Consider the following 16180-nt stretch of genomic DNA (forward strand, 5'->3'; position numbering starts at 1 on the left):
TTGGCTAGTTTCAACTTTTCGCTGCATTTCAAGAGCCCGATTTTATCTTCTAGCATGTATGGCATTATGCCATAATAAAAAACCAAACATGAGATAATACAGCACTGGTACCCCAAGAAAATTTACATCTGAATCTGGACATACGAATGAGCACTTTAAGCCGAATTATGCATTTTAGTATGGTTCATGAAATCACAATGTTCATGGAGTATCCTCTGATGCCTTGTTTCTTTTATGATATAAGATATTTTAATGTTTTACACATCCACACATACGGGCTTCCTGCATTGTCGTAGCTGTGCAAGTGCAGTGGTGCCTGTTATCTGGCACTTTGTGGCAACTGCTGAAATGAACCTATTTCTAACAGTCATGGGCAAATATTGCGAATGGTGGTTCGAAAAGCGTTCTTGTAACAACACCATGTATATTAATTTAAACCATTAACTTTTTCTATTTGTGTGGTTGCACTACTGAACAATGATGGTGCACATTGCAATCTCGATTTCAGTGCTTCAGAAAGTAACATTTGGTGTTTCATGGAATTCAAATTCATACTTTAGTCATGCAGAAGTACACAGCCTACATGTTGCTGCACATCACAGATCTTTCAAAAATGTGTTTTGTCCCCGAAGTTTCGTTTTGTAAAGTGCCGGGAAATTCTACACCAGTATATAAAACCATAACGATTCAATGGATTGATAAGTTTTACAGTTCAGAGGAAAAGTATACTGTTACTTAACATGAAAAAAGTGTTTTTTCACCTCGGGAAAAAGGGTATTTTTAACTGGGAAATCCAGGATAAATCCAGGAATTTTTTTTCTTTGTCCACATATACACCCTGTTATAGTGTTAATTGTGGTAGCAGGGATAGGGCATTTCCCTGATGGACAGTACTTTCCTGTTGATACCTGTATGACAGGAGTACCTCGGCGCTGCATCTGAAGAAACAATATGAGAAGAATGACTGTATAAAACGTATTTTGCCTGAAGAGTCTACAGCAGTCCTAATATTTCTGGAAATATGTTGGTTGAATTGTGAATTATTTTAGTGTCAGCAGTATTGCATATAGCTATAATACCCATTGGTGACACACAAAAATTTTTGCCAGACTGGGACTTGAAGACAGATTTCTCACTTATCATAGGCAGTCACCTTAACTGCATAGGCTATCCATACGTGCCTACCTGAGGATCGTCAAGTAAAATGTGTATTACAACCCATAGGAGGGGGATACAGTGGTAATAATAACAATAATTTCAGTCCCTCATTGTTTCATTCTCCCTGATGCGGGAATAAAATTAAAGTTGTGAGCATGAAGGTATGAATAGATTAGACTAAGATATAAGGAAGTAGACAGTGTGACATGCGGAAGTTTGGGTCGGTCCGGGAGGTGTGCATGGATAGCCTGAGTGGCTAAGGCGACCACTCACAGTGAGTGTGAAATCTGGTTTTGACTCCCGGTCCAGTACAAATTTTCACGTCACCAATGGGTAGTATAACTATACAAATGTTTTTTATTTCAGTCTTTGATCACAATATGAATTCTTTAGACGATGACCGGTTTCAGTCCATAATGACCATCCTCAGATCTATAATATACAAATATATACACCTAGTGAGCAGTGTGTCTTTCAACATAATACAGCAGTACATATCACAATACACTATCATACAACCAGGGAGATGTACAGAAAATATGGTAAAACGTACCTTTCTACACCATGTCCTAAAGTGATTAGGCCATAATGGCATCGTCAAAACATATAAATATAATCAGCATAGCATCATCATAAAGATCTAAAATAAGGCGTAGAATAGGCCGTATCATCCACACAGTCATTATTGTAACTGGCTATTGAAGTACAGTAGCTAACAGAAATCTGTTTCCCTACTACATAACTATACCATTACAGCTAATGGTAAAAGAATTCATAATTCAGTGACTATATTTCGAAAAATATATAAAGATAGCTAGATCTTCCCAGAATCCTCATTATTGGAACTGCCCAAGGATATTATGCCTCCAAGCTTCTTAAGCTCAGAAAAGATGCCTACTGTGTGGTTCCTGTGTAGGAAATCATGCTGAATTGGTGCCACCAGTATGTTATCTATGGTTAACTAAAACCTCGTGAACCTGCACTGGGTAAGCGATAAAAGATTTTTATAGCAGCATTATCCAACCTTTTTTGAGCTAAAGCCAATTTTTATAAAGACCCTTTTTTCTTCTAGAGTTGTTATTATGGATATCATTATTCTTTCTGGAGTGTTCCAACAAATTTCACAAGAGAAAATATCTATTGTGTTGTACTTAAAATAACAAAGTCCTTAAAGAACAGTGGAAGTTCCTTAATGGTATAATACATAGAACAAAGGAAATTGAACCACTTACGTATAGTTGACTTACGTTTGGTGTGCAGAAACACTCAACAGAATACAGTATTTACACTAGCTGTTAAGCTCTTGCTCTTTCTTTAGCAAAAATACCTACATTCACATCCACAAACACAACCACACAGACACCCAAACATTCACACATCACAACCATGGCTGTAGCAGGCTGATTGTTGATTATTGTGGGTGGTTGCCCATTTAGGTGGGGGTAGGAAAGGGGTAGGGAAGGATGCACAAGGCGATGAGTGGGAATCGGGATGGTGTAGACAGATCTTCTGCCAGATGAATCAATAGCTGCACAACAAGATGAAAGTAGTTCATGCGGTAGAGCATATAAGAGATAAAGGGTAGGGGGAAAAGGAGAGGGAGGGGAGGAAAGAAATGAAGAGGTTGACAGAGAGGGAAGAGGGAAAGGAAGACTCCTGGACAGGGTGGAAGGGGAGGGGGGAGGTTCACATGGGGGAAGAGTGGTAGGAGAAGACAGTACACGATCTAGATGGGGAAGAATGATCAGAACAAAAGAGAGAAGGGAAAAAGATGATGCTGCTGGAAACAAGTTGTTGGAGGTTTAGGCCATGGACATTGCAAGAGCACAGGATATGCTGGAGAGACAATTACCACCTGTGTAATTCAGAATAGTGAAGCCTCCTATTTTTGTTAATACTACAGGCATTTTCCATTCACAGCCCTCTAAATTTTTTGTAGCTTATCCGATGTTTCTTCTTTCAGAAGGCTAAGCCATATCTCTGCAGCCACAGTTTCCTCTCTTCAGCAGTCCTCTTAGCCTCCATGTACAGAGAACATGCCATCACACTGATCATAATTTTTAAACGGGATGTTCTCAGTCGCCTATGTGTTTTCTTCCACTCTATTGCATTCGAAAATGTTTTGTAGAAGAATGTCACATCTGATTGAGTATCCAGTGAGTTTTGCATTTGTTGGCCTTCTCTACTATTTCTGGTAGAATCACCTTACTTGTTTTTCTGTCAGTCTAGCTAGTTCTTATAATTTTCCTCCTCCAAAATCACATTTGTGCAATCTCTCTGCTGATGTACCTGTTCAGCAGAAGTTATTTGTTTTGAAACACACTCTTGTCCAGAAGCACTCTTCACTTGATTTTCTTGAGACATCTGCTGCTTTCCTCCACATTGTTACCGAGACCATGAAATTCGGTTACTTCCTTCTGTTATTCATGGTGTTTTGTGTAAAGTAAGCCCCTAAATGGAACCAGTGTAAATGAAATGTAGCAGAATGAGCTTTTACCCAGGAATAGTGTATGTGCTAATTTGAAACTCCCAGGTATATTAAGACCGTGGACGGGTGTGGCACACAGCTTTCATCTGCCAGGAAGATTGAAATATGTCAGGTTGTACATGGTGGACCTGAAATATAAAGAGTGTGGACTGAGGCCACCCCCTGCCTTCCTCTCCCCCTCCCCCTGTCACTTTTCCCTTTCTCTCTCTTTCACTTACACACACACATTCTGCACAGCTCAATAAACAAAATTATAAGCACAGAAAATGTTGACAACCTGTATTGTGTTTCAGAATTTTAGCATATGGAACCTTGGCAGTATATTTTAATGTTTGAATACAAAGTTGGCATTGGAACAGCATTTCTTATTCAGCTCAAACACTGGTATAGTAACTACAAATTAGTTTAAATATTTCTGAATATGTTTTGCATATTTTTTGACAGTAAAACAACAACTGATATGCTCTTTATTTTTATGACAGCTTCGAATAGCTGCACTGAATGAGCCTCAAACTGGAGATATGCATGGAGTGAGAGGGGCAGACTATTCGTGCTACAGGCAAGCACGGAGAGCTGGTCTGCGTGGCACATTCAGAGCTTTCCTGTCGTCGAGAGTACAGAACCTTGACTCCATTGTGCGATACTCAGACAGAGATCTTCCCGTAGTGAACACCAAGGTAAGTTTTCCTTGTCTATTCTGGGATCAAAGGGAGAAAAGTCTCCTCCTGCATTCTGGTTCTAAATTAAAGCACCTACTCATATATCAGGTAATATAAGGCTAAAGCTCTATACAAGATAAAACACTCTTGTTGTAGAATAGTGAGTCACCCCACCCCACCCCACCCTAAAAAAAAAAATAAAAAAAATAAAATAAAATAAAAATCCTGATCCTTCAAAGAATATATAAAACAGCTCCAATATCTCTTTTAAGAAAAACTAGTTTCACACACAACAATGTTTATGACATGAACTACGTGCTAACCTGCAACTGGGAACATACACCCGTGCACCTGTTTCAGTCATTTAGTAATATCGATATAACAGAAAAAATATTCTTTTTCATTTACTCATTAAAACTTTATCCGTTAATGGAATGATATATAATTTGCATGTTGTAGAAATACAAATAATCAGCAATTCTTGTTACCTTGCAAACTGACAAGGAGGTGGAGGAGATCAGTGTTTAACATCCCAAGGACAATGAAGTCATTAGAGACGATGCAAAAGCTCAGATTAGGGAAAGGTGGAGAAGGAAAGTGGCTGTTCCCTTTCAAAAGAACCTTCCCGGCATTTCCCGTAAGTGACTTAGGGAAAATGAAAACCTAAATCAGGATGGTTGGATGCAGGTTTGAACCGTCGTCCTCAAATGTGAGTCCTGTGTGCTAACCACTGTACTATCCCACAGGGTCAAATTGATGAACAATTTGAAATGCGCTGGTGTCCAAAATTAAAGCAACAAATGGAAATTTTTAAAGGCTGTGTTTATTTTGCCATGAAACAGTATAAACAGGTGATAGTAAAGTAGAAGCAATGTAAAGAATAAAGAACATAAATAATTGTTGTATGCTAATGGTATACAAAAATATTCATTTTTTTCAAACTTAATGGATTTGCACACACATTCCAACAACAGGTTAATGAGTTCAGTATGGGATGTGACCATCTCTGGCAGCAATATAGGCTCGACAACTACAGGGCATGCTGTGAATGATGTCATCAATCTCATGTTGATGCAATAACACCCATTCTTCCTGCAGAGCTGCTTGCAAATATTGGAGAGTGAATGGGTGGTGCTGATGTGATGCAACCTGTCTTCCTAGTGCATATCAGACTTTCTCTCTGGGATTCAAATTGGGAGAGTGAGCAGGCCACGCCATGCATGCAACATTTTCCGTTTCCAAGGAAACATCAACCACCCATTCTCTATGAGGTCAAACATTATCATCCATCAGCAGCCCCATATGAGGTCCCAAGATCTCATCACGATACCTGATAGCAGTTAAACCTTGCCAATTCACACAAACAATTTCATGATTAGGCGTTCAAGTGATCAGCACAATCCTTTCCCACACCATTAGGGATCCTCCTCGATATCGGTTCCTTTCCACAGTGGTTTGGTCCTGAAATTGTGTTCCACATTCCATCCAGATGTGAATACTTGGAGAATCACACTCCAGACCAAAACGGGACTAATCTGTGAAAAGAACTCTGGCCCACTGTTCGACTTCTAGGTGGTACATTGATGACTCCACTCTAGAGGCATTCCCTTCTGTGAAGATGCATCAGATGTACACATACAGCAGGTCTCCCAACAATAAAGAGCACTCTGCCGAAGCCTTCTGTAATTATTTGTCTGTGTACAACATGTCCAGTGGATGCTGCAAGGTCAAATGCCAGTTGCTGTGTAGTGCTAAGGTTGTAATGTCTTTCACTTACAGCCAAATAACACTCCTCTCTTTCTGATATCTCACATGGTTGACCTTGCCCTGGTCTTCAGGATATTGTTCCGGTCTCCATCAATTGTCGCCACACCCAAGAAACAAGGGAACGGTCACATGAAGCCATCTACCACAGCAGTTTGCGACTGTCCTGCTTCCATTCTTCTGATGGCCCTCCACTGCAGAGTGTGTGATAGGCATCTTGTTTGTGTCATACTGCCCTGTCTGTGACTGTATAAACAGCAATTGCTGATGTGAGACTACCTGGCACACACTACGCAATTTTGATAGGTGCCCAGTGTCATCACTGGCTTGGTTGTCCGATTGACCAGAATGGCACCTTCCAAGCAGAACATAATTGTATAGACATCTGTTGACAGTTTTTATGACTATACCATGAATTAGACACAAGAAGAGGAAATAGCAGTTTGTTGCTTTTAATTTTGGACACCAGTGTATTTAAATTTATGGAAAGGATAGATTGCTACTCACTGTAAAGATGACATGTTGAGTTACACACAGGCACAACAAAAAGACTGTTACACATCAAGATTTTGGCTTCAGCCTTTTTTTAGAAAAGAGAAACACGCACATTGACTCAATCAAGCAAACCTCAAACACACATGACTACCGCTTATGGCTGCTCAGGCCAGAAAATAACAAAAAGCGAATCCTTTACTATAATTGATGAATAGCAGATAAGTCCGTGTCAAATTGGAGGAGGTAGCTAAATACCAAAAAGCAGTTGATAAACGGGGAAAACCGATAGCAAAACAAAGAAGTGAACTGTTAAACAATGAAAAGTGGTAACTAAACAATAAAAATTTGCCAAACAGAGAAGAAGTGCTGAGAAAATTAAGAGAAATGGTTGTCAATTAAAGTGAAATGGTCATTCAGTAAAGAAAAAAAATCATCCAAACAAAGAAGAAGGGTCAGCAGAGAGGGGGGGGAGGCACTGAAGATGTAAAAAAATCACTGAAGATATAAAAAAAGATACCCAGATCACGAAATTATGGAAAAATGTGAAAGAGCTCATAAGCTGCTGCAAGAATGTGCAGAAAGTAGTTAAATAGGAATGAGAGAGGGCCATTAAACACACTGTTAATAGCTCTGAAAAACAAATAAGACTGCAGGGAAGTGACTGATGGAACCATAACCTTGATAAACGTCTGAAAGCCAGTTACAAACAGTTTTTCCTGAAGTAAGCTGATTACCAATAACTGAACAAAATTATTCAATTGATTGTTATCAATGTGGACATGTACAAAAATCATAAGAAGTCCTCCAATGAAATTGATCACCTGAAATATCTATTTTGTCAACACACTGTTTCTGTAAATAATATGTGTAAGTAACAGAAATCAAACAATGGAAAATCCAGGATGGAATGTAACAATACGAGAGAAGGAAAGTTGCTACTCACCATATAGCGGAGATGCTGAGCTGTGAAAGGCACAATAAAAAGATTCACACAATCATAGCTTTCGGCCATTAAGGCCTTTGTCAGCATTAGACACACACACACACACACACACACACACACACACACACACACACGCACACGCACGCACACAAGCACAACTTGCACACACATCTGCATTCTCAGAGAGCTGAAACTACACTGTGAGCAGCAGCACCAGTGCATGATGGGAGTGGCGACTGGGTGGGGGTAAGGAGGAGGCTGGGGCCACGAGGGGGAGGGATAGTATGGTGGGAGTGGCGGATAGTCAAGTGTTGCAATTTAAATGGAGCGTAGGAGAGAAGGTGCGGAGGGGGGAGTGGGTAAGCAGCGGAAAGAAGAGAGAAAAAAAAATGCAAATAAAAGAAATTAAAAGACTGGGTGTGACGGTGAAATGACAGCTGTGTAGTGCTGGAATGGAAACAGGGAGGAGGCTGGATGGATGAGGACAGTGACTAACGAAGGTTGAGGCCAGGAGGGTTACGGGAACGTGGGATGTATTGCAGGGAAAGTACCCACCTACGCAATTCAGAAAAGCTGGTGTTCGTGGGAAGGACCCATACGGCACAAGCTGTGAAGCAGTCATTGAGATGAGGGGTATCATGTTTGGCAGTGTGTTCAGCTACAGGATGGTCCACTTGTTTTTTGGCCACAGTTTGTCAGTGGCCATTTATGCGGACAGACAGCTTGTTGGTTGTCATGCCTACATAGAATGCAGCACAGTGGTTGCAGCTTAGCTTGTATATCACGAGTGGTTTCGCAGGTAGCCCTGCCTTTGATGTGATAGGTAATGTTAGTGACCGGACTGGAGTAGGTGGTGGTAGGAGGATGTATGGGACAGGTCTTGCATCTAGGTCTATTACAGGGGTATGAGCCATGAGGTAAGGGATTGGGAGCAGGGGTTGTGTAAGGATGGATGAGTATAGTGTGTAGGTTCGGTGGACAGCAGAATACCATGGTGGGAGGGGTGGGAAGGATAGTGGGTAGGACATTTCCCATTTCAGGGCACGACGAGAGGTAATCGAAACCCTGGCGGAGAATGTAATTCAGTTGCTCCAGTCCCGGATGGTACTGAGTTACGAGGGGAATGCTCCTCTGTGACTGGACTGTGGGACTTTGGGAGGTGATGGGAGATTGGAAAGATAGGCACGGGAGATTTTTTTTTTTTTTTTTTTTTTTTTTTTTTTTGTACAAGGATAGGATAATTATGGTCAGTGAAGGCTTCAGTGAGACATATTTAGAGAGGGACTGCTCGTGACAGCAGATGTGATGAATGTGATGACCACAGGTGGCTAGGCTCTACGGAAGGGACTTCTTGGTGTAATTGTCCTCCCATCCTTGTACAAAAACAAATTTCCTTTCTTTTAAATTCTGAAAATACTGCCTCTATCTTAAAGGTGATTGTACATATCGGAGTTACGTTACATAACTTCTTATTTAAAATCCTTCCCAACATTAAATACAGTTCGAGTAAAGTTGAAGCAGTTCTTGCTTAAGCACTGATTCTACTCTGCCTCTCAATTTCTGGAACATCATAACAAGTAAACCTGATTTTTCAGACATTGTTAATTATATAATCATGTATTATGTCACTTTCTGTTATTACCAACTGAGTACCCAGTATTGCCCGGGTGGGTATTCATTCCAGTTGTCTGTTAGTCCATCGTATCTTCCATCCTCTCTATCCCCCCCCCCTCCTCCCCAATCTCTGTCCATCTCCTTGTGCCCCTTTCTCTGTTCATCTGCTCTTCCCCCCATCTCTCCATCTATCTGCTCCTCCCCTATTCTCTATCTGCTTGCTCCCCCCCCCCCCCTCTCTCTCTCGTCTCTCTCTCTCGTCTCTCTCTCTCTCTCTGTCTCTCATTCCACCTGCACCTCCACACTCTGTCCATCTGCTTCTCCCTCTACCCATCCCTTCCGCCTCTTCTAAATTCATCTCGTCCTCCTCTTCTCTATCACTTCCTCATCTCTTTTAAGTCCATCTCCTCCTGTTTTCCTGTTTCCTTTCTCTGTCTGTCTTCCCCCCCCCCTCTTCCTGTCCATCTCCCCCCCCCCTCCCCAAATCTCTCTGTCCATCTCCTCCTTCTCCTCCTCCCCCTGTCCATCTCTTTCTCCCCCCTTCTTTGTTCATGTTCTACTGTCCATTTACTTCTTCCCCTCCTTCCATCCATCTCCTCTTACCTTTCTCTGCCCATTTCTCCCTCCTCCTCTCTCTATCCATCTTTTCCTCCCCCTATCAATGTGCAAATCCTCCTTACCCCTCTCTGCCTATCCAACTCCTCATCCTGCTCCTCCTTGCACGTTATCACCAATACTCCAACGGCAGGTTTTTGGTTCTTACCCCAACAGTACACAGTTGTCACACACATTTAACGAATTTCACTCATATTTGTATACATATTTCACCCGTATCTCTAATAGATTTTGCCATGCAGTTTCACACAGCGTAATGTTTACGATGTCCTATCTTGTATTGTACACTAATATAATTGTGCAGGTACACTCAATTTTATATGTGGATACTGTATGCAAAATTTGTTGCAAAAAAATCTGTAGTAGAGAAGTAATAAATTGAAACATCATGCATGGTACAGCAGTTTATCATGCACCTCAGTGTTTATAAGCCATGTGTCCTGAACTATATGTCATACAGTCATATCTTCTTGCGGGTACATTCAGTTGTATATGTGTATACTTTCTGCAGAATGTATTATGAATAGAGGTACTAGTAAAGAAGTAATACACAGTGTAATGCACAGTGAAAATGAAGTAAACAATAAACATTTTTCCTTTCATTATGTCAATGGAGAAAAAACTCATGAAGCTTTGGTTTGTTGCAAACCACTAATTGCTCTCATTCTCAAATATTGAATGGATATTATCTGACTACTTGTGCATCATGGGGATACAATAATTTTTCACCTCCACCCCTACTGCTTTGAGAGGGAGATGGTTCTTACCCCACAGTACTTCTTACTGGATAGTAAGTCATATGTACAAAGTTTGGTTGAAATCAGTCCGGTAGTTTAGGAGGAGGTGTGGAACATGCATACACACATATGTACATACATGAATACGTTCATACATACTTTTTTATAATATATATGGATTTATGGTGACTGTATTGCTCGTGTAATCTCACTTAATGACTATTGTAACTATACCCAGTATCATGTATACAAGCAATTTAATATGTCACTTTATATTATGATGTGCTTTGATTATGTGAAGCACGTAGTCTCACTTAATTACTACAGTAATTATGAAAGAATTATGTCACCTGTAATTTGTTCTACATCATTTGTACAAACAGGGTATTAAAAATGATATAATACTAGTTTTTTAATACTAGAATTTATAATGATGAGGAGATTTTGAACTGACTTCAGCCCCTTTGTTGGACTGTAGATTTTAGCATGTATTTAAAAAATGACAGTTTGCAATAGTGGATTCAGTAAACTTTGAGTGAGATGATGTGTGAAATAATCAAACCTATTCCATCTATCCGTAAGATTTTTTAATAATAAATTATAAATGACAGACATACAAACTTGTGTACAAAGTCATATTGTGGAAATGATTCATATGCATAATTTGCCTCATTGTTGTATGTTTTGGCACAATCAGGCAGTTACAGAGCATATGATGATCAGGAAATTTTCTTTCTGGTTTTGGCATGTGCTCTGCAGACTTATGTTGTACATGTATTTTCTTTGAGTAGGTGGAATCTTTTCAGGAAAACGTTAGTCACGACGTCTACGTGGGCAGAGATGTGAAAAAGAAATAGTATTGGTGTTTGTTGCTTTGTATCGGAAAAAATTTCCCAACATACACAACATGAAATACACATACATTTGTACTATTCATATTAAATAAGTGAAAGATCATTTTTCCCACCATTTTAACCACTATCCCCTAAAAAAGTAGAAAGAAGTTATTTAGAAGTAAAGGCGACCACTCACCAAGCATCAGAAGTGTTGAGTCATTGGCAGGCTCACACAAAAAGAATGAATAATGAAACTTCCTGGCAGATTAAAACTGTGTGCCGGACTGAGACTCAAACACGGGACTTTTGCCTTTCGCGGGCAAGTGCTCTGCCGACTGAGCTACCGAAGCACGACTCACGCCCCATCCTAACAGCTTTACTTCTGCCAGTACCTCGTCTCCTACCTTCCAAATTTTACAGAAGCTCTCCTGCGAACCTTGCAGAACTAGCACTCCTGAAAGAAAGGATATTGCGGAGACATGGCATACTCCACAGTAGAGTGAAAATTTCATTCTAGAAACATCCCCCAGGCTGTGGCTAAGCCATGTCATTTTTGGAGTAAATTTATTAGGACTTAGACTAAACAATTTGATACCATTGTTTTGATATTTACCTACATTGATTTTATAGCTTACTTGTATTTCAATTTCACACTTTATCTCTCTCTCTCTGCATATATCTGTATTTTCTACCCCATCGAAAGGTTTCTTCCAAAAACTAGCAATGTTTTCTTTTTCCTTTTATTTTTTTACCCCTGACACATACAGAGGGGTGTTATAAGTTTAACATGTGTATTTTCTTATGGCACTGTAGCTCTATATATACACTATGTAATATAGTAGCAGATTGTAGAGCTCAACAGATCGTAATAAAAGCCCATGAGAAAATTTCTTTACCTTTTATGGTTGACCAACAATGATGATTTTTGTCTTTTGAAGTCACCCGTTTCAACACCTACAAAGCTAAAAAAAGGTCATTGTGACTCAACTGTAAAAGATAAACCTGTACTCTTCCAGACTTCTTTGTAGTTCTATTAGCAGTATGAAATTCAGTACTAAATCAAATGATTTTGCATTAATAGTCTAGGCAGCCTATTGAAAGAAAGCACAATGGCAGCCTACTTTCATCTGATTTGATTTAGAATTGTCACCACGGCTTGTTGCTTATGTTACCTAAATTACCTAAGTAAACACCAAAACACAGCCAGTGAATACACGTGTGAATTGAAAAAAAGAAACATGTAAATTGCATAAGTGAAAAATATCTTGTGTTGCAATTTTGTGTATGTTCAGCAAAGTATGTGTATGAATGCGGGGATAGTGCGTTGATCATATCATGTCTACGGGTAAAATATGAAGTTTAAAAAGCATAAAATAAAACATAAATTGAAATATTAAAAAAGAACTGTGACACAAAAACCTCTGAAAAGGAAAAAACTAATCTGTATTGCCCCTTCAATATAAGTAGTAATATTTTTATCCCAGTGCCATCACATTGGGAGACTGCTAAGTGAATAAAATAGAAACAGAAAACACCCAAAAATGATAAAGTGTGAAATTGAAATACAAGTAAGCTATAAAATCAATGTAGGTAAATATCAAAACAATGGTATCAAATTGTTTAGTCTAAGTCCTAATAAATTTACTCCAAAAAATTCACAATATAAACACAACTATCAATGATGTCTGCTCTCACACAACTGCCTGCTCAGGTCACTGCAGTTGGTCACACCCTGCACACTATGCACCACTTATGGCACAACTTGCGCTCACAGTTTAATGAAGCATGTGTTGGTATGCTATCATTGAACCACTGCAGGACATAGGCCTCATAAGATAGATTAATGCATGAAACTAAGACCATAGGTAATCATGTAAAAGTATGATGTAAAATAAATTGGTAATTCTATTCATTAACAATTTTAGACTAGTTAATCATGGATTGGTTTTCATATTTTATGTAGTAAGTTATTATAACTTTGCTAACGATTTTGAGGTGTTGATGCAGGACACACAGAACTGGAAGAGACGACACCAAACACCAATACTTAGCTGTTCGAGAAAAGATAGTGGCTGTTAACTTTTTTTTCTTTCTTATATTATTATTTAGTTAGCGGTCCCCCAATTCCATGATGCTTGGATCAAAACAGTACTTCTTATATTAAAGTGGCAGTTCATATTATTCTTTTACTTTTAGAGTTTTTTTTGTGTATGGTTTAATTTGTCCATGTTGGTAAGCTCAACCCTTCCGCTGTTCAGTGACTGTTCTCCTTTACTCCTAAATTATTTACATTCTGTAAGAAAATCAATAGAGCAATGAACAGCCTACAAAAGTAGTACGGGGTCACGGTATGAGGCTGTTGTGAACACCAAAACTGGAAACTATGTGGCAGGGCACTGTGGAGACCTTGTGTCATCTACAATGTTCTGAAAACAGTGGACACCAATTGCAAGAATGGTTTTGAATTTTTACACGTAGTATGTGCTAGACTCAAGTGCAATTGCTTGTTTGCCATCACCTAAATCCTTTTTAGTCTCTGCTCACATGCTCAGCATATCATGTAATGTGATAAAATGTATGCTTTTACCAATATTGTAAGTGTTCTACATTTCTCATTCATTATCTTATCTTCCTATTTTTATATTTCCCCCTCCTGAAACAGATGATACAGGAATATTAATGCTTATGTGCTTAACATTACAATAATGTAAGTTTTTGGTCATGTGTTTCTAGGACACTGATTAACAGCCTTTATATTTTGAGTTTAAGGCATTTTGAGTCATTTCTTACTGCATAGATTCCAAATTTTGAACATTTGCAACTCAGACAGCTTTGTTTTTTTATATATGTTCTAGGGCGATGTGTTGTTCAATTCGTGGAAGGAAATGTTTAATGGTGATGGTGCTGTTTTCTCACAACAGCCACGAATATACAGTTTCAGTGGTAAAAACATTCTCACTGATTTTGGATGGTAAGTAATCTGAATTTGCATTCTGAGTGACACAGCCTTGTGCATCTTGAGTAATATACAATTTTGTTCTGTATACATTCTCTAACATAAGATATTGATGTTAATGTTGGGTGCTGGGAATTATTTATTTAATTTTATTTAATGCTAGTAATGATGCTACTGGAAGCACATTTTGAGGTGGGTTCTATCAATTACAAATAGCTTTTGCAAAAATTAGATACTGGAGGTGGGGAAGAAATGGTGGGGAGGTAGTGCACATGGATAGGTCGTGCATTCATATCATGCAACTCCTCATCCATCTCCTTGTCACTTACACACCTCTGTGCCAAACACCAGACAATGTTGTATGTATAGTGATTCCATCCCATCTGAAACTCTTGTGTTTTATTTTCTGTACTATCATACAGATTCAGCCTTGTATCATTTTTAGTTGCCTAAAGGCCAAAACTAAAACAGTGGAAAGTCCAGAATGGGAATTCAACAAAGTTGGAACATTGGAACCATGGACCTTGACGTTGGTGGGCAGGCTTGTGTGCCTCAGCAATACAGATAGCCGTACCATAGGTGCAACCACAATGGAGGGGCATCTGTTGAGAGGAAACGTAGTAGATGAATATGGAATGGGGTTCAGAAAAGAAAGAGGATAACTTAATCATAGCTAACACTTGGTTCAAGAATCATAAAACAAGGTTGTATACATGGAAGAGGCCTGGAGATACTTGAGGGTTTCAGATAGATTATATAATGGTAAGACGGAGATTTAGGAACCAGGTTTAAATTGTAAGACATTTCCAGGGGCAGATGTGGACTCTGACCGCAATCTATTGGTTATGAACTGTAGATTAAAACTGAAGAAACTGCAAAATAGTGGGAATTTAAGGAAATGGGACCTGAATAAATTGAAAGAACCAGAGATTGTACAGAGTTTCGGGGAGAACATTAGGGAACGATTGACAGGAATGGGGGAAAGAAATACAGTAGAAGAAGAATGGGTAGCTTTGAGAGATGAAATAGTGAAGGCAGCAGAGGATCAAGTAGGTAAAAAGACGAAGGCTAGTAGAAATCCTTGGGGAACAGAAGAAATATTGAGTTTAACTGATGAAAGGAGAAAATATAAAAATGCAGTAAATGAAGCAGGCAAAAAGGAATACAGATGTCTCAAATGATATCGACAGGAAGTGCAAAATGGCTAAGCAGGGATGTCTTGAGGACAAATGTAAGGATGTAGAGGCATATCTCACAAGGCGTAAGATAGATACTGCCTACAAGAAAATTAGAGAGACCTTTGGAGAAAAGAGAACCACTTGTATGAATATTAAGAGCTCAGGTGGAAACCCAGTTCTAAGCAAAGAAGGGAATGCAGAAGGGCGGAAGGAGTATATAGAGGGTCTATACAAGGGTGATGTACTTGAGAACAATATTATGTAAATGGAAGAGGATGTAGATGAAGATGAAATGTGTGATATGATGCTGCATGAAGAGTTTGACAGAGCACTGAAAGACCTAAGCCGAAACAAGGCCCCGGGAGTAGACAACATTCCATTAGAACTACTAATAGCCTTTGGAGAGTCAGCCCTGACAAAACCCTACCATCTGGTGAGCAAGATGTATGAGACAGGTGAAATACCCTCAGACGTCAAGCAGAATATAATTCCAATTCCAAAGAAAGCAGGTGTTGAAAGATGTGAAAATTACTGAATCATTATAATAAGCCATGGCTGCAAAATACTTTACAGACGAATGGAAAAACTGGTAGAAGCTGACCTCGGGGAAGATCAGTTTGGATTCCATAGAAATGTTAGAACACGTGAGGCAGTACTGACCCTACGACTTATCTTAGAAAATAGATTAAGGAAAGGCAAACCTATGTTTCTAGCATTTGTAGACTTAGAGAAAGCTT

At 39.2% G+C, this 16180-nt stretch overlaps 1 protein-coding gene across 1 annotated transcript in view; it reads left to right on the plus strand.

The window, feature by feature from the left end:
• The window catches only part of LOC126176012 (collagen alpha-1(I) chain-like), a 1061651-nt gene that overhangs the window by 1033916 nt on the left and 11555 nt on the right, over window positions 1-16180 (plus strand). The window contains exons 24-25 of the mRNA XM_049923130.1: window positions 4129-4323; window positions 14165-14280. Coding sequence (XP_049779087.1) covers window positions 4129-4323; window positions 14165-14280 — 311 coding nt within the window. The remainder of the gene's footprint in view (window positions 1-4128; window positions 4324-14164; window positions 14281-16180) is intronic.

Source organism: Schistocerca cancellata, chromosome 3 (genome assembly GCF_023864275.1).
Source record: "Schistocerca cancellata isolate TAMUIC-IGC-003103 chromosome 3, iqSchCanc2.1, whole genome shotgun sequence".
Taxonomy (NCBI): Eukaryota; Metazoa; Arthropoda; class Insecta; order Orthoptera; family Acrididae; genus Schistocerca; species Schistocerca cancellata.